The sequence below is a fragment of the Salvia splendens genome, chromosome 5 (assembly GCF_004379255.2).
Source record: "Salvia splendens isolate huo1 chromosome 5, SspV2, whole genome shotgun sequence".
In the NCBI taxonomy this organism is placed as follows: domain Eukaryota; kingdom Viridiplantae; phylum Streptophyta; class Magnoliopsida; order Lamiales; family Lamiaceae; genus Salvia; species Salvia splendens.
In genome coordinates this window covers 213,997-233,244 of record NC_056036.1, presented here as the reverse complement: position 1 = coordinate 233,244, position 19,248 = coordinate 213,997, and the positions used below count along the sequence as shown (strand labels likewise).

The 19,248-nt window shown below is 37.1% G+C and overlaps 3 protein-coding genes across 4 annotated transcripts; 2 read left to right on the top strand and 1 right to left on the bottom strand.

Moving 5' to 3' along the window:
* The first annotated feature begins 2,479 nt into the window (after nucleotides 1–2,479).
* Nucleotides 2,480–4,215, top strand: LOC121803311. 2 transcript variants are annotated; one of them, XM_042202990.1, is made up of 4 exons: nucleotides 2,480–2,970; nucleotides 3,361–3,396; nucleotides 3,475–3,665; nucleotides 3,855–4,215. In XM_042202990.1, exons 1-4 carry the CDS (start codon nucleotides 2,749–2,751, stop codon nucleotides 3,859–3,861), a joined length of 456 nt encoding a protein of 151 aa, XP_042058924.1. In that variant the 5' UTR covers nucleotides 2,480–2,748; the 3' UTR covers nucleotides 3,862–4,215. The 2 variants fall into 2 exon arrangements, with proteins under 2 accessions (XP_042058924.1, XP_042058925.1); XM_042202991.1 differs by having other exon boundaries at nucleotides 2,480–3,033.
* A 363-nt stretch (nucleotides 4,216–4,578) lies between these two features.
* On the bottom strand, nucleotides 4,579–5,484 carry LOC121802424 (probable carboxylesterase 2). The gene has a single exon (XM_042202097.1). It carries the CDS (start codon nucleotides 5,482–5,484, stop codon nucleotides 4,579–4,581), a length of 906 nt encoding a protein of 301 aa, XP_042058031.1.
* Nucleotides 5,485–6,690: 1,206 nt separating this feature from the next.
* On the top strand, nucleotides 6,691–10,310 carry LOC121802303. The gene is made up of 6 exons (XM_042201941.1): nucleotides 6,691–7,048; nucleotides 8,028–8,263; nucleotides 8,341–8,599; nucleotides 9,355–9,534; nucleotides 9,618–9,773; nucleotides 9,858–10,310. The coding sequence occupies exons 1-6, from the start codon at nucleotides 7,019–7,021 to the stop codon at nucleotides 10,029–10,031; spliced, it is 1,035 nt and encodes a 344-aa protein (XP_042057875.1). The 5' UTR covers nucleotides 6,691–7,018; the 3' UTR covers nucleotides 10,032–10,310.
* The last annotated feature ends 8,938 nt before the right edge of the window (nucleotides 10,311–19,248 follow it).

The window sequence follows — 19,248 nt, the reverse complement described above, 5'->3', positions numbered from 1 at the left end:
ATGCCGGACTGATACTCTTTAGTCATGCCGAACTGATACTCTTTCTTGGGCTTTAGGCAGATGGGCTTTACTGCTGTTGGGCTTGTTTAGTACGTACTCCATCACAAAACTTTATTGATTCGAATTTACAACATTAAAAAATAATGACACGAATCTAATACAACTAATTAAAAATCTAAATAACGCTCTAAAAATTGAAATCAACATCTCTTATTATGAAACTACACATTACAAAGGGTAACTATGGTAAAATGATTCTCATATGCATCCACTTAATTAAAATAATTATATGTTGATGGACAATTTTTATTTTCGATTATCCTAAATGACTCGATTCCCTATATAACCACGAGAATGATTGTCATGTTAATTTTTTTTCAATTGTGAGGTGAATTTACAAAACTATTGAAGTAGCTAGGAGCTTCTGCTTCCATTTCCTCCCCTTGTAAGAAATATACACTATAAAAAAAAATTCAAATTTAGGAACCATTTCAGAAATCATCAAAAAGCATAATTGTGGGCTCTTCCTCAGCTTTTCTTATGAAGGTACATCAAAACATGAGGGCTTGCAATTAAAGAAAAAGTTGCACATACTCTCTCTCTCTCTCTCTCTCTCTCTCTCTTTTTCTCTCTGGAGTTGTAATTAAAGAAATAGTTGCACATGTTTGAAAACTATCTCCCCTTATTCTCTCTGTGTAGCTCTGGCTGCATTATTTCCCTTGTTTCTATATTATTTTCAATGTGATCTTACTACTGTATTATACTACCACATACAACCTATATGCTATAATGTAACATACTTTTAAGTAATAAAATAAAGACAGAGATTTTAGCAGAGATATATATGAATTAGAACTACTACTATAAGAAAGCAATTTAGATTATTTGTTTATCAGTTTATGCATTGAGCAAATATACATTTTTCATATTATCAAAAACATCTTATTTTCAAAGAACATATGCCGTTTTAGTCTACAACAATATGATATCAACTGAACTTTTGTATTTTTACTAAAAGTCGTCTTTTGTACTGTACATTTGATTACTCATTTGTCATGTATTTTAGCATAAAATTCAAAGTCATAAGTGATCCTACTTATAATTTTGGATAAGAGAATAGTTTTCATAGTACAACACAGAAAATAGAAAACATTTCACCTCTCAATTAGTTTTGTGAGTATTTTATTTAATTAATCGACTAAATAATTGAATAAAATCATGGATTGGTCAGATTTTCTTGGGTTGTATTCCATGAGTATTCATTTCCAATAAGGATCCTGACTAGTTTTTCTCCTCAAAATTTATTTCATTGTATAGATCAAAATTCAAGTGAAAATATCACTCATGATTATGATAAGATTCTTTTCAGTTTCTTTTTTTTTCTGGAAAAGGAAAAAGAGGAAGCATAAGAAAAAAGTGCCTAGATAACTAGACAACAAGTGTAGACGTGTGCCGGGAAGGAATGGTCGGCACGTGCTTTGGATCTGATGCATTTCAATTTTATTCTTATTGAATTAAATTACAATAAGAATGAATGTTCAAAAAGAAGGTTGGTTGTGTTTCTTGATTTCAACTAAACACACACATTTTTTTTATTTGATCACTGATTATGATGATGCATGGGCGTATGCAAAATCACTTTCTTCTAATTCTAGATTCTTGATTTTGTGGCATCCACTATCAAAAATTATTAAGGGAACCGATTAATTCGCATTGTACTGATAGTAGTAGGAGTGATATTCTGGTTTTTCAATATAAAAAGTGGGATTGGGTAATTGGACCACAATAGTTTTTTGTCCTTTATACTAGTACAATCTACGAGCTGCTACCTTCTTTTATACACTACCATTGACTTTTCCTTGCTTTTTTCAATTTTTTATTTTGATAAGCATGATTCAGTTACAATACTAAGGAGTACTTTCAGTTGCAAATTAGAATTAAAAGTCACTCATTTACAATAAAAAGTACTACTAATATGTCTTCTTATAGATTCGACTCCTAAATACTTAACATATTAATTGTATTATTATGATCAATAATTAAACAAATTATGAATTGTAAATAAATAAAACATAATGTTCTAAAATACACATGAAAAATTGCTTATTTATATCTCCTCGTAAATGAAAAATAAGAGTAGAATTCATTCATACCTATCATTTGATTGCAATAAATCCCAACCATGAACTGTTGATTATTGCAAGAAAATAAAGGTTTTTATTGTTAGGATAATATATGGTTCTTAAAAATAAAAAATACTATGTTAATTATCATCGATTTTTAGGTAAGGTTGAAAACTTGTAGCTTGATCAATTTACAGCCTAATTAGGTTGCAATTTGATAAAACTAACTCGAAATCGAAAAGACTAGACAACCCCATATTTTAATGCCCTAGTTCAATGATTTATTAGTGATATGAGCTAGCCAAAGCCCGAACATTAAAAGGTAAGGTTTGAAACTTGTAACTCAGATAAATTTACAGCTTAATTAGCTCGGGTACAACTGCGAAAGAAGTTGCTAGTTTCTGACTAATGCTTGAATGGCTGATTGGCTTGAGCATTCGAGTGTACAGTAGAATGACTGATTGGTGATTATAGAATTCTAAAGCCTTCTGACTAGTGCTTTTGAATTTTATAACCAGATTGATTCTAGTACCAAATTTATGTGGTATATCCTCATGAGATTTTAAGCAAACATAATTTTGAACCAGGCAATGAAATTGCTGATATAGGAGTAGATAGTTTCTCCATGTTTGTTTTATTTGATATGTGCCCGGTATTAGCCTTTGATACTGTCTGCTATATTTCTACAGGTTCATCCCAGAGAGAGCTACATCACTGGCGTTTTCTGTCCTTGGCGAGCTTGTTAAGCTTTGCATATTACCTATCATCTATCTATGTTCTTCTTCACACAGCTTCAGTTTTGGCAGTTTTAAAGAAAAAAAAAGCATGCCCTTATTCTTACTGCCGAGTGTGTATCTCAAATCTGTATTAGCATGATTAGATGAAAAGAATTTGGATTGTGACTGTGGAAGTATGGCCGTGCTTATACATTTCATAATTAGTGTTCTGTTTAGTAGTAGGTACATTTGGGTATTATTCCCTCTCGTACTTTTGTTGCTCATTTGATGATTATTCTCTGTTTTTTACACATAGGAACTTAGGTGTGGAATATGTCCTGTTGTTCTTGCATCCTTCTCCGGTGGTTCAAAAGCTTGCTTTTATAAAATTTAAATCACATGAAACACTAGTTAGACTTAGCATCAGTATTACTTTATGCTTAGAATTCCTATAATCTATGATGTTTAGGAATGCTGTGCATTTTCTTGATATAACAGATTCTCTCTTCTTTATGGTGCAGTTTATAGAAGGATGTTCTGATATGGAGCTCAGCCTGGTAGTTTTTTAATTAATTTAATTGTTACTGGTTGATAAAAAACATTATACTAGTGATTGTCTTTGTTGTTATGTTTAGGAGGATAGTAGAATTCTTGCAAACTGCATCTCGGGTCAGATCTATGATTCTGATCCTATTGAATTTACTAAGGACCTCGGTGCTCGATTTGCTTTGCGCCGCTCCATTCTCAGAATGCCTGGATTGTCAAAACTAGTATCGTTAGTTGCAAAAGGTGTTACTTCAAGTTTGGATGCTTTATTTATTACTAGGTAAGCTTTGGTACCCAACGTGCAGAGTATTGGAAATCCCTGCATTCATCAGTTGTAGGTTTCAAATTGCAGCTCTCCCAATGAAGTGATCTTCTATTTTGTTTGTCTTCTTTTTAATGTCTTACAAATGTTTATTGACCCTTTAGTTCTTACTCTTTTATTCATGCAATTTTATCATTTTATTTTCAGAAAATGATGATGTGGCTCCATGTTCAACTGTGTGCGACTTTGCTCAGAATCTACAGGATTTAGGGGCTGATGTTAAACTTGTGAACTGCGATACCTCTGTCTGTACAGTACAGGCTAGTCTTAATCTTCCCTAAGGTTTAAACTTTCAATTCCCTTCCACGCCTCTTATGCCGTTAGAAAATTGAAAATGTTAAGCTGCTAATTGGTTTTAGCTGTGCTCATATAAATTTGAGATGAATTAAGGATAAAACAGAAGACAAAATATATTTGCCTTCTCTTAATTATGTGAATGTAGTAAATCAACAAATTAGTGTCAGCTATTTCTTTCTGGGAACAATAGTGGATCTTTTGTTAACATTGACCTCTGGCATTTTACTTGCTGAATGCTCTGGAAAACGAACCATTGGTTGAGAATGCAATTTGTTGGTGTTCAATGATCCTTGGCTATAAGTATATACACTTTCTCAAAACTTAACAATACTTAATTTGTTGAATGGAACAGACATTTCTGGGTAATTGAGTGTGAGTTTTTATTAGTACTAATTCCTCATGTTGAATCCAATATGTAGTTTGAATGGTCCCCAAATAAGACTGTTAGATTATAGAACAAAATTATTACAAACTCAACCCCATGAAAATAGAGTAAGAATAAAGAGTTCAAAATGGAAGCGATGAAATCAACCCAAATCAAAGCAATCATACATCCCTCTAATATGATATGAAATTAGGCGGCAACGAAGAAAGCAAGTAATCGGTCGGTTATGGCGGCAGCTTTATCAGTGTTCGGATTATAAAAATGAAAGCAATGCCCTTCTCCTTCCGTCTCCATAATCTCTACCTCTCCGCTCCACTTGCTCTTCTTCAACCCTTGGTAGTAAGCCCTTCCCCTATCCCTCAGCGGATCCTTCTCCGCAACGAAGAACATCACGCGCCGCCCCGCCATCTCCCCGATCCGCGGATCGATCGCAGGATTGAGTCGGGGATCGTCGTCGCGGGCGCTGCTCGCAGGGCACAGGACTTTATACACCTTGTCCACCTCGTTGTTACCGAAGAAAGGGTGAACTAAGAAAACCCCCAAAACCTCCAATCCGCGGAATCGCCTCACTCCGGCGCGAATCGCCACGTCGTTCGCGATCGTCGCCCCCGCGCTCTCCCCGCCGACGAACACGCGGCGGAAGTCGGCGAGGTCGTTCAGCCAAGGATCGGCGCCGGATCCGTCGGCGTGAGAAGCGATCCACTGGAACGCGGTCCAGGAGTCGTCGAATGGGATGGGGAGGGGGTTTTCGGGAGCCAATCGGTAGTCGACGGAGACCGCGATCAAATTGCCCTTCTCGACTAGTTTGGATATGAAATTGTGGAAGGGGGGACTGCTGGGGGAGCCGATGCAGAAGGCGCCGCCGTGTATGTACACGACGAGAGGGAGCTTCTGCGGCGGGGATTGGTGGCGCGGCGCGAAGATGCGGACGGAGACGCCGGTGTCGGTGAGGACGTCTTTGGAGCGGACGGAGGCGTCAGGGTGGTCAGAGGGAGGGATGTCCAGCAGCGGAGAGAGCCTCTCGATTGTGCCGTCGGTGAATAGGCGGAAGAAGGGCGACATGTCGGCGGCAATTTCTTTAGTAGCTGAGGCCATTGGAAATGCTGGAAAAGTACAATGAAAGAGGGTGGAATAGTTTTGGATTTTTATATAGTAGTACTAGTAGTAGTAGTATATTCTGTTAAATGTAAGTAGATAGAATTGCATTAATGAATTCAAATTATATAAAAAATTACTATCGTTCAAGCTCTACAAATTAAATCATAAACTTTTTTTTGATTCGCAATTATAAGCCGAGACTTTGCAATTGCAATTGCAATTCACCATAACGTGAAAGACGAATCATCAAAAGTTTTTTGGTACTATGACCTAAAATGAAATACTATTATACTGTGTACTACTAATAGTGTGTGTATGTGTGCCTCATGCTAAAATATACGTCTACATAATGAAATACTCCATGTTAGTACCCCACGGACAGAACCAATAAATAATCTCAAGAGGCCTCAAATATATATAGAGAAAATTTTGAAGAATTTAGGAAGGAACATTTATTGAATAAATAGTGTAAATCAACAAATAATATAGATATGTACTATATGTATGTAGAAAAATTTGAGGAAGGTGTATGCCCCATCGGTCAATACATTGGCTCCGTTCCAAGGTAGTTGATGCATTTCTTTTTAACACGAGATTTATAAAATTAATTTATTAAAGGATAAGGTGAAGAGAGGAAAGTAAGAGAGACGAAGAAAGAATAAAATAAAAGCGAAGATAAAGTTTTTGCCAAAATAAAAAATAATTCATCTATCTTGTGAAAACTTAAGAGAAATAATATAACTCAACTTTCTTGGACCAATGGCAAGATGAATATAAAAGAACGATTATGATGGTGAAATTATTTGATTTTCATTAACAGTCGGGAACATACAAGAAGGAAAAAAATTTACAATCACTTTTAATTTATTAAAATCGGATTACATAATGCATAAAAGAAATCGAATATAGATTAGGTATATGCATTTTTACAATATTTTTAAAATCATGATTTGTTAATATTAAAGAATCAATTAAAGCTCGTGTGTATCAATTGGTATCATAGGCAAACTCGATTGAACTTATGAACAGGATTTTTGAGCTATAAATAAACAACAATTTAATTGACTTCCAAATTCCAATGCTAGTAGTAGTATGAACGATTGGTAATGATTAAATTCTAACATAAAATGAATAACAAAATCAAAGTGAGCAGCACGACGTCGTTTCAGTCAGTTAGTTCAGGAAGTCTGTAGTCGATATCATTTCCCACAAAGGGAAATACGCTTGAGAGAGAAAAGAGAAATAGTCTAGAGAGAGAGAGACTGTGTGTCTGGGGAGGCGCAAATCTGATTGAAAACAATTCCTTAATCTAGGAGATTAACATAGAAAGAAGGGCGAGACAACGGTCTCTCATTATTTTGATGTTCTCCGCAGAAAAAGATCATGTTTTTTGTGTTTATTCCGTCTGTAAATAGATATCTATACACGTATTGTTGCATGCAAAAAAATTTCAGTTGAGAAACGATGGATATAGTGAAGAGGAGAAGAGTAAAGGAGACGTGAATCGAGCTTTACCTTTTGGGAATTAGCAATGGCGGACGATCTCTGTTTCCGGTCCAAGGCACGCCTTTTTTCTTTTCATACTCCTAATTTTATTTCTTATTGTTAGCTCGGTTTTAATTAACGATTTGCTCCTTGATTTGTGCCCTAATAATGTGTAGTTTTGGTTATACAGATCAGTGTTGATTCTTGATTTGGTGTGTCAGGACTATGAGAGTTCAGTGAATTTCTACCGTAGTTGTAAATGGAAGCTCGTGTTTGTGATTTTATTACATTAATTATTCTGTATAATGGGCAATTTTAAGACTTTGTTTAAATTAGTGGACTTTATCCTGTTTACGCTGATATATTTGAATATCATTTCATAAAGAAGGAATATACCCTTTCGGTTATGATTTTGTTGCTCAATGACTTCTTCATTGGAGCTTAATCCAAGATTATATGTCATTTACTGGGATTTAGAAAATTTTGTTAGTAAGGTAAATGTGCAGATAATGATTTCTGGTAGTAGTAATGAATTTATGCCAATTTATTAGGAAAATAATGCATTTTTGGTTCACCGCACAAATCCTTACTCTCACTAAGATTTTGTTGCTCAGTGGCATCTTCGGTGGAGCTTAATCCAAGATTATGTGTCATTTACTGGGTTTTAGAGAGAATTGTCAGTAAGGAGTATATGAATTTGCAGTCTTGTATGTACAGATTATGATTTATGGTGATGTGAATTCATGTCATTTTATTAAGAAAAGAATGCCCTTTTGGTTCACTGTTCAAATCCTTACTCTTACTAATGTTGTTGCTCGATGGCATATTTGTTGGAGCTTAATCCAAGATTATCGTTCAGTTACTGTGATTTAGAGAGTTTTGTTAGTAAGTACTAGTCTTGTATGTACAGATAATTCTTTCTTGCAATTAGAATTTTTGCCATTTTATTAAGAAAAGAATGCCCTTTTGAGAGATTTGTGAATAAATGTTTAGGTTTGTAAGTCTTGGAAAAACTGTTCTTTTTCTTATTGCTGTGATGTTTTCTTGAGTTTCAGGATAGCTTGACTGTGAAACATCCTAAGAAAAATCCTCTGGCATTGAGGATGCTGGTTTTGATGTTCGTGCTGGTGTGTGGAGTTTACATATGTGCAGTCTGTCTTAAGCAAATTGGCGGGCACGCGACTGTGGGGTTGTTGAGCTTTTCGGTGGCTGAGAGGCCTTGTGATGTAACGGATATCGATCCCTCTGAGAAGCCCTATGTACATTTCCCCAAACCAGAGACTTTTAGCAGGTTAGACTTTGTATAGAGCTGATAAACGGGTTTGGGTTGCTGCTGGATTTGCTGATTATTGTTTGGTTACTAATTAGGGAAGAATGTGCTTGCAATCCAGTACGTTACTTTGCAATATTGTCCACGCAGAGGTCTGGGAGTGGATGGTTTGAGACGCTGCTGAACAGTCATATGAACATTAGCTCCAATGGGGAGATTTTCTCAGTTAAAGTTCGAAGAAGTAACATGTCCACAATCGTGGAAACATTGGATAAGATTTATAATCTAGATTGGTTTACAAGTGCATCAAAAAATGAGTGTACAGCTGCAGTTGGATTGAAATGGATGCTTAACCAGGTGAGAGCTCGATCTTCGGAAACCATTCACATTTGTGCTTTCAGTAATCTGTATGTGAAATAAAATGGCTGCAATACCTTTCTTTGCTTCTTTGTATCTTGAAACCTGTTTGTTTACCTACCCACCACCTTGCTGCAGAGAAGAACTTTTTCGTTTATTTATCACGGGTTTCTTGTGTTATTTGGAGGGATGCCATGTGCGTCTTCTCTTTTAACTAGAAACTTAAAGTTTCTATAGAAGATGTTGATGACTAGCTGACCTAGAAAAATAACCATGGGAACCTGTCTAAATAGTGCAGCTCTTGTCTATAACTATTTTACAACTGAACAAGCATTGTCTGAGCATGATTTGTGAACGATATCTGTTTTTGATGTAGTAATTGTTATTCCAAGCTTATACCAGTTTGTAGTTTGGCAAGCGATGATCGCAATTGTGAAAGTTTCCCGTTAAATGCAAAATCAAAACGAGCTGCTTTTCAAAAGCAAATCACGAGAAGACCACCTGCATCTATACTAGTGATAAATTTTCCTCGTTTCCCTGCAATAAATCTCTCTCTCTCTCTCTCTCATATGTAGATATGATTCTGTAGAATAACAGGAACTACATTTGTTTTGTGTTTTTGTTATAAACAAAATGTAGCTTTCTCCTGCCTTTAGAAATTAGTTATTAGCAGACACTAACACTATCTTTAGATTGTTTTTGACAAACTGCAATATCTTCTATTCTAGATGATATTCTTATACATCTTTTTGCAGGGACTAATGCAACATCATGAAGAAATAGTGGAATACTTCAACTCTAAAGGAGTTTCAGCAATTTTTCTTTTTAGACAGAATCTGCTGCGTCGTATGATTTCCATCCTAGCAAATTCTTTCGACCAGAACGCCAAGCTACTGAATGGCACTCACAAGTCTCATGTTCACTCAACCCATGAGGTCCTTTCCTCACACCCCCCCCCCCCCCCCCCTCTTTCTCTCTCTCCATAATGCAGGTCCTAAAATGTGTATAACCAGTGCAGGCCGAGATACTTGCCAGTTACAAGCCAGTTGTTAACACAAGTTTGCTTATACCGAACCTGAGGCAAGTGGAAGATCTCGTTAATAAATCAATGGAGTATTTTAAAAGCACCCGCCATATCATCCTCTACTACGAGGATATAATAAACAATCAAACAGTAAGAGACATTTTTAACAAAATCTATATAGCTTTTGCTTTTGGTTTTGCATCTTTAAGCTCAAGTTATCTCCTTTTGCTGCAGAAATTAGTCGACGTTCAGAACTTTCTGAGGGTTCCTCTCCAGGAGCTGAGTAGCCGACAGGTGAAGATACACAAAGGATCGTTGTCTTCGCAGGTCGAAAACTGGGGAGAGATCGAGAAGACACTCAAGGGTACGCATTATCAAAGTTATTTACATGAAGATTACAAGTTGTAGGAATATGCACCATGTGCTTCTGCTGTATATATAGATTATTTTGATTTATTCATTGATTCTTACCAAAGCATAAGCTAACAGGTATTTGCCCCTGTTGGAATTTTGATAGCATAGTTTTACAGGACACCTTATCAATATTTGTGTTTGTTTTATTTTTTAGTTGTTTTTTTGGTAAGCAAGGTAGACTAATATTTTCTGTATTTTTAGCTCTTTGGATTGAGATTTTGTATTTTTAACCACATTTTATAATTTTTTAGCTATATAGAGTATTATGTAAAAGCTTGAGAGTATTAACCAATCTATTATAATGGATGGACACTTTTATATACTAAAAGACAGTATTAATATTTATAAAAAAAAGAAAGTAAATAGCCAATAATATCATAAACATTAACAAGTTAACCGAGTGAATAAGCACGCTCTATATTTTCTTAAAATATTTAATACTTGAACGCAATTGTAATATTTTATTCGAAAAACCATTCTTTAGTGTTCTACTTTTAATGATTATGATTATGATTATTATCAAAGATGGTAATCGAGAGAGGTATAGATAAGTTGGTAAGGCATATTGAGAGTAGGAAGTAGAAAGAAATATATCTCGTATATTTTTCTCATTGATATGAAAAGATCATCTCCCTAATATTTATAGGGAGATTTGAGTCCCTTTGAGTACAACACTAAATGTGTATTGGAACTAAACTACACTAGGGACTCTACACTCGAATGAATATGGGCGGCCATTTATTATTCCTTTTTCCAACAATTCATTTTTCCAACACTCCCCCTCAAGTTGAGCAACGGTATCTCCGATACTCAACTTGCCCAGAAATTCTTTGAAGATTTTAGGACTCAATGCCTTGGTTAGCATGTCTGCAAGTTGTTCCTCAGATCGGACGAATGGAAATTCAATGATGCCGCTTTCAATTTTTTCCTTGATGAAGTGACGATCAACTTCGACGTGTTTCGTTCTGTCATGTTGTACTGGGTTCTCTGAAATGCTGATTGCCGCTTTATTGTCACAGAAAAGTTGACTTTTCCGTGAAGGAGGGAAGCCGATTTCTGTTAATAACCTCCTAAGCCAAAGTATCTCCATCAGGCCACTTCTGATCCCTCGAAATTCTGCTTCTGCACTTGATAATGCCACTACTTTTTGCTTCTTGCTTCTCCAAGTGACTAGGTTTCCCCCAACAAAGGTAAAATATCCTCCAGTGGATTTTCTATCGACTGGATTGCTTGCCCAATCTGCATCGGTGTATCCATCAATTTCCAAGTCTTCCTTTTTTTTCAAGAATACCCCATAACCGATTGTCCCCTTTAAATATCTCACAATTCTCATGACAGCATCCATATGGTCTTCCTGAGGTTGATGCATGAATTGACTGACAACTCCAACTGCATATGTGATGTCGGGTCTAGTATGAGAAAGATAGATAAGTTTACCTACTAACCGTTGATATCTTTCATGGTCTGTAGGCTTAGCTTTATCTACAATCTTCAATCCATGGTTGGATACCATTGGCGTTTCAGCAGGTTTGCAGTCCAGTAGGCCCGTTTCTGCTAACATGTCAAGAACATACTTCTTCTGTCTTAGGAATATTCCGTGCTTGGATCTCAACACTTCAATTCCTAGGAAGTACTTTAAAGCTCCCAAGTCCTTCATTTCAAACTCCCTGAAAAGATTCTCCTTTAGATTTTGGATTTCCTCGGCATCATCTCCTGTTATGATCATGTCGTCAACATAGATTATTAGACACGTCATTTTGTCGTTTCTCTTCTTTAAGAATAGTGTGTGATCTGAATGGCTTTGTTTGAAGCCATGTTTGAACATTGCCTGGCAAAATCTTCCGAACCACACTCTGGGGGATTGCTTCAACCCATAAAGAGTCTTCCTCAGTCTGCACACCTGTCCCTTTCCAAATTCTTCACAAAAACCCGGGGGGACCTCCATGTAGACTTCTTTGTCTTTCTCAAGTTCTCCATGAAGAAATGCATTTGTAACATCAAACTGGTATAATGGTCATTCCTTACATGCAGCTACAGATAGAAGTGCTCTTACTGTATTCAGTTTGGCCACAGGGGAGAAAGTTTCTTCATAGTCTACTCCATACACTTGAGTATATCCCTTAGCAACCAATCTTGCCTTGTATCTCTAGATTGAACCATCTGCACGTCTTTTTATGGTGAAGATCCACCGACATCCTACTGGTTTCTTTCCCGGAGGTAGAGTACATTTTTCCCACGTTTCATTTTTTATCAAGGCATCAATCTCCTTCTTCATGGCTTCCCTCCAGTGTTTGTGTTTCATTGCCTGATCGAAGGACTGCGGAATTTCTTCTTCTTCATAAAGTGCAGCTTCAAATGCCCTAGCCATTTCGGTAAGGTGTCCTTGTGTGAGATTGGCAACACTGTATCTAGATTTCCGCCCTTTCCAGTCTGGCGAGTATCTTCGAGGAGGGATGCCCCTTGTACTTCGTTGGGGCAATCTGCCGTGCCCTGTCTCTTGTTCTGTCGGTGGCTCATTTGTATCACTTCTGTTTTCCCTGTCACTGTCAGTGGTTTCAAGTAGGGTACCAATATTCGGATCAGAAGATGTTACCTCAGGATTCAAGGACTGGTCAGATAGCTTGGCAGTGTCCTGAAGCGGCATGTTATGTTCCTGTGGATTTGATTGCCCGGTGGTACTGCTAACTTCCTCTGTTGGACTGGTTTCAATGACAAGATTTTGGTTTGGTAGGGTAGTTTGGTTGTTTTCCCCCTGAACATCCTCCCCCTGAATGGTTTCTCCCCACAGAGGCAGCCAATTTAGTGCGTCACTGCTTGGATTTTCCGTCTCACTCTCCCCCTGATCACTAGATTGGCTATAGAAGTACTCACTCTCAACAAAGTCACAGTTTATAGTTACGTACATGCGATCTGTTGACGGGTCATAACATCTATAACCTTTTTGATTTTTCCCATAACCCAAGAAGACACATTTTACTGCACATGGTGAGAATTTATCACAGTCATGTTTGGGTATGTGAGCAAAAACGGAGCAACCAAAAATTTTAGGTTCGAGTGTGAGAGATGAAGGTGTCGAGTGGTGGGAAGAGAAGACTTCTAGGGGGGTTTTGAAGTTTAGGATTCCCGTGGGAAGACGATTGAGGAGGTATATGGCTGTTGCGATAGCTTCTGGCCAAAAGGATTTGGGAACGTTGGACTCGATTAGGAGCGCACGGGTGATCTCAAGGATGTACCGGTTTTTTCGCTCGGCTAACCCATTTTGTTCTGGTGTATATGCACACGATGTTTGGTGGACAAGGCCGTTTTCTGTGAAGAAGGTTTTCATTCTAGAGTTCACATATTCCCTCCCATTATCGGATCTAAGGATTTGAATTTTGGAATTGTATTGAGTTTGAACAAGACTATAGAACTCAGTAAATTTTTCAAAAACTTCTGATTTTGTTTTCAAAAAATAAATCCAAGTCATCCGAGAAAAATCATCAATAAACAACAGAAAATATCGAAAACCTTGTCCCCCAGTAACCGGGGCTGGACCCCACACATCAGAGTGAACCAAAGCAAATGGGGATTTTTCCCTAGTATTGTTCAATTTGAAGGAATGTCTATGACTTTTTGCCAAAGCACATGTTTCACAATTCAAAACATGCGAAGAAGAAACTAACTCGAAAAAGAGTAGATGGAGATATCCTACAGATGGGTGCCCTAACCTGCGATGCAAGAGCCAAATTTGTCTGTCTTTTAGTCCGTGAGTTAGCATTGCAGTACTCCGTTGGGCTATCTCATCCACGTAGTACAGTCCATGTCGCTCAGTGCCACGCCCAACTATCATCCTCGTCTTGATATCCTGTAACATGCAAAAACGAGGCTGCATCAGTAATTTGCAGTTAAGGTCTTTTGTGACATGACTCACGGACAAAAGCTTGTGGGACAAAGAAGGAACATAAAGACAATTTGAGAGGCGAAGGGTTGGTGAGATAGTGATAGTTCCTGCTCCCTCTACTTGTGCTAACTCTCCACTGGCTGTTTGGACAAAATTTTTTGTGGATTGAGAAATATTGAGGAAGTCCATTGCATCAAAGGACATGGTATCGGTTGCCCCACAGTCAAAAATCCAGTGGTAGTCTTTAGGCCCTATGTGGGAGGATGACGAGTACGCAAGAGGTTGGAAAGAATTTTTACACGGAATTTTCGAATTTTCGAAAGATGGAGGCATTTTTTCTGAATTTTTGACCACTTGGGGGCTTTTATGATATTTTTGGGACATCTGGGGTATTTTTTGATATTTTTGGATAGCTGGGGTGTTATTTTGAGAGTGTATTGGAGTTTGGGGACCATTTAGCAAAGTGAGAGGTGAGTGGGGTATTTTTTTTAAAGGTGCTTGGACTTGGGGGGGCATTTTGCAATTTTGGAATTGAGGGTTAAAATTCCTCCATCTTTCCCACTTCACGGCAGCAGCTTCAGATAGACATGCCCACCGGTTCCGGAACCGGAACCGGAACCGGCGCAATATTCCCGAACCGGAACCGGCGCAATTCGGTTCGCGGTCCGGTTCAGGTTCAAGATATTTCGAACCGGAACCGTCACCGAACCGGCGGTTCGGGACGGTTCGGAACCGGCGGTTAACCGTGGAACCGCCGGTTCTGGCGCTTAAATCGAGGCAGGGGGATGGGGGCCGGTGGTGATCTTCAAAAACGGTCGAAACCGCCGGTTAACCGGAAAAACCGGCGGTTAACCGCCGGTTTAGTGGCTTTCGAGGCGGCGCGGAGCACGAGGCGACAATGGAGCAGCTTTTGCAGACGGTTCGTTGACCGAACCGGCGGTTTTATTTCGGAAACCGGCGGTTTTGGCCCGGAAACCGGCGGTTCCGCCGGTTCCGGCGGTTTTCCGCCAAAACCGCCGGTTTTGTGAAAATTCAAATATTTTTTTTTTTTAAATTTCATATTCGAATTCTTCCATTTTCCCCCTCATTTTTTTCTATAAATACCCCCCTCTATCCTCATTTACATTCACCCCACTCTTGTGTTAATAAGAGTTTCTCTCTTCAATCTCTCAATTCTCTCTCTTTGTCTCCAATTTCTCATTTGTGCTATTGTGCTTCCATTTAATTACGCAATTGCTACTCTTATTACGCATTGTTATACACTTATACAGTTATACTTGTTCCCGTAGTTCTACACTTATACAGTTATACTTGTAAATTATATTACATTGTTGTATGTTGTTGTATTGTATACTTATGTATTGTAAATTGTAATGTATCGTTGTCCGTTACAACTCAAAATCAATAAAATTTATTTCATTTTCTCCTTATTCGTCTTATTTGTGCTTGAATTATGCATTGTCTTGTTCCGATTTGTTGTATAAAGCCAAATTTCAAATTTAAAAAAAAATAATAATAATAATTGAACCGGCGAAACCGCCGGTTCAAAAACCGGAACCGCCAAAACCGCCGGAAAACCGGCGGTTCCGAACCGGAACCGGAACCGCCCGGTTTTCGAACCGGAACCGGAACCGTGAAATAGCCTCACGGTCCGGTTCCGGTTCCGCTTCCGCTAAAACCGGAACCGGCGGTTCCGAACCGGAACCGCCGGTTTTCGAACCGTGGGCATCTCTAGCTTCAGAAGGGGAAGGAGATCTGCTTCTAAACTGGCCTCCGGCTCTGACGGGGTAGGAGATTGGGCCGCCAGCCTTCCTCCCCTCGGCTCCCTCGTCGGTGGTGGTTAATCGGTTCTCGCCGCTCGCCCACATGATCGGTCCTCCCTTCTTCCGCTCGCCCACATGATCGGTCCTCCCTTCTTCCGCCGCTCGCCGCTCCCTTCTTCCGCCGCCGACGCTGATGTTCGTGGTGAGTGGAGCAGCCGCCGCTGAGATCGACTCTGCTTCAGCCACCGCCGCTGCCGCTGCGTACGTCTTCTTCGGAGTAGGGAAACGAAAGTTTGCTGTTGTTGCAGAGAGTGGCTGTGACGGAAGATGATTAGTCTCTGTGCCGAAGTTCTTCGGTGGGTAAGAATTTTGGTTTTCATTTGTGCTAGCTTTATACAAATCAATCAAATTTGAGATTGTCTCGATCAATAGCTTGAGAGTGTATATTTGGTTGACCTCCATTTGAGGTTTTGTTTTTTTGATTTCCTGCTCTGATACCATATCAAAGATGGTAATCGAGAGAGGTATAGATAAGTTGGTAAGGCATATTGAGAGTAGGAAGTAGAAAGAAATATATCTCGTATATTTTTCTCATTGATATGAAAAGATCATCTCCCTAATATTTATAGGGAGATTTGAGTCCCTTTGAGTACAACACTAAATGTGTATTGGAACTAAACTACACTAGGGACTCTACACTCTAATGAATATGGGGAGTGGATCCCCTGCTGTGGTGGAAACACAGCAGGGGATGCTGTACTGCAAAACGTCGACGTTTTCTCCCAGCTTTTGCAAACTCTATCCAAATATTACTGCACCGTCTGCTTCACTAATTAAAGCACTAATTAAAATAGCAGTCAACTCAATGCACCAATAAAATATTAGTAATGAATATTCTAGCGACTTTTCGTAATCAATAATGTTATTTGAAGTACTCATTTCATGGGTTATTTATTTTACTTAACATTTCATAATTTTATAAAGTTGCATAAACATACCATGCTCATTTAAATTTTACGTATTTAACTATTAATTTTATGATTAATTAATGTAATATCAAGAATTTATTAAGTAGTATTAAAATTATATTTACATCATTTCGATTTCAATTGAGAGTTATCGGTTCTACTTATACTTTATTTCAACTAAAAATATCAAATTTGGAAAATCAATTTTTATACTTAAATTTATTAATCTCAATTAGTATAATAGTATATTAATATTACACTAAAAAATCATTTAAAAAAATAATTGAAACTCTCTTAGTTTTATTCTGTAAGGTATTTTTAGTGTAATAATAAAGGATAATTTTAATTTAAATCATAATTTTGTGTTGACTTCTTGTCGATCTTTTAAATTGACGTATATAAAATTATAAAATATCCTAAATAAAACTAACATAACAAAATCAAATACAATAAGACAACAATCTGACGTTGTGTTTTAACTAATTAGTGTCATTGTATTTACAGTATTAATCAAAATATGTTGATATAAAAATGACAGTTTTATTGGCAAATATTTATTTTGTTATAGTATTAGTTTCAATTTTAACCATCATAGGCCAATTGAGTAAATTGAAAATAAATTAGAATTAAAATCAATAACTATATATTGCAACTAATTAGCTATAATTGTGATTTTAAATAATAACGTATTGATATCACATTAATTTATAATAATATTAGTTAAAATGTTTCTAAATGAAAATTTTAATTGCTAAAAATTACTATTCAACAAAGTATTACTACTATATAAATATAATCAAGAACTATTCAACAAAGTATTAATATATAAATATAATCACTATTCAACAAATTAATAATTAGTTCTATTTCACTAACGGTGGTGTGGGCATTAGAGTAGTACAAATGTATTAACTTAAATCATTGATCAAATCAATTATGGATACTATCGCCACAAGTGTTATATGAAAAAAAGTAACCAAATGGAAGTTTAATTTATAAAGAAAGGACTGCTGTTTTAATTAGTGCAGCCGGCGGTGCAGTAATATTTGGATAGAGTTTGCAAAAGCTGGGAGAAAACGCCGACGTTTTGCAGCACAGCATCTCCTGCTGTGTGTCCACCACAGCAGGGGATCCACTCCCATGAATATGGGCGGCCATTTATTATTCCTTTTTCCAACAATTATGATTATGATTATGATTATGATTATGATTATGGTATGTCATGTAATTTTGTTTCCTATTATTATTCAAAAAACCTCTCTTGCAAATTGATTTGGAAGTGTTTGAATTTGTAGATGTCGGTGGTGAAAAGTGGATGAATGAACTATGTAACCAATCAAAGTCTACACGTTTAAATGAAATGAGTGAAGTATAGTATAAGCAAATCTCAATTAAGTAAGGCCATTATTCCATCTAAGTAACCTCTCCCCATCAACACTATATGTTGGAATATTTGAATGTTCTATTCCATGCACCTAACTCCAATCAAATGATTCAAAGTTCAAGCCATCCAATTTTGTTGACCCAAACTCTCGCCCCCACTCCCATAAAACATTTTGACCAGTGTATATGGTGGCCAATAAGATATCCTCGTTTTGACTAGGACCATGTCCAACCCTACCTTACTATACTTCTCCATTTAACCTTCAGAAAAAGGTCAATTTCATGTTGGAAGAAATAGTAGGACAAGATTCAACATGTTTTCAATGTTCAAATTTGAGGAACAAGAAACTATTTGCATAAAAGTTTTAATATTTTATGTTGGCTTCACACTAAGTTTCTTGAATTTGCTATCATTGTTGAATAGTTTTGCTGAGATTAAACATCATTGTTGAATAATTGAGACGAATAACAGGATATAGTAATAACTAGACCTTGTTGGAAAAAAAAAATGATACTCCTTTGGTCCATGAAAATTTGTCACTTATTTCCTATTTCGTCCGTCCCTAAAAATTTGTCGCATTTCACTTTTACCATTTTTTGTAGTAGACCCCACATTCTAGTAACTCATTCTCACTCACATTTTATTTTAAAACTAATACATAAAACTAGGACTCACATGTCACTAACTTTTTCATCTCACTTTCTATTGCATTTCCTAAAACTTGTGCCGGGTCAAATGGTGCCAAATTTTAAGGGACGGATGAGAGTAGTAAAATTTACGGGATGGTCTTGTTTTGGTAGATTTTTTCCATTAGATTCTAGTATAATACTCCTCTTTTCCCCAAAAAATATACATTTTGGGTTCAACACAAGTTTTAATGTAAAAATAGTAAAGTAAGAGATATATAGAGAAAAAAAGTAATTAAAGTATTGTTAATGAAAAATGAATATCAAGATAAGAGTTTCTAAATTTATAAAGTATATATTCTCGTAGAATTATATAAAAGGAAATATTGCATATTCTCGTTGGAGAAAGGGTTATTTATTCTCTCTGTATCTTCCGGCCATCAATCCAGATCCAGTTGATCTTCGCTGTTATCTCCACACCAAATCCAGCCGTTGGATCAAAACGCAGCCCAATCGACGGCCAGGATTCATCAGCACACCCATCAACGGCTCAGACACGGTATCGTCAAATTCAATGCCACACGTTGAAT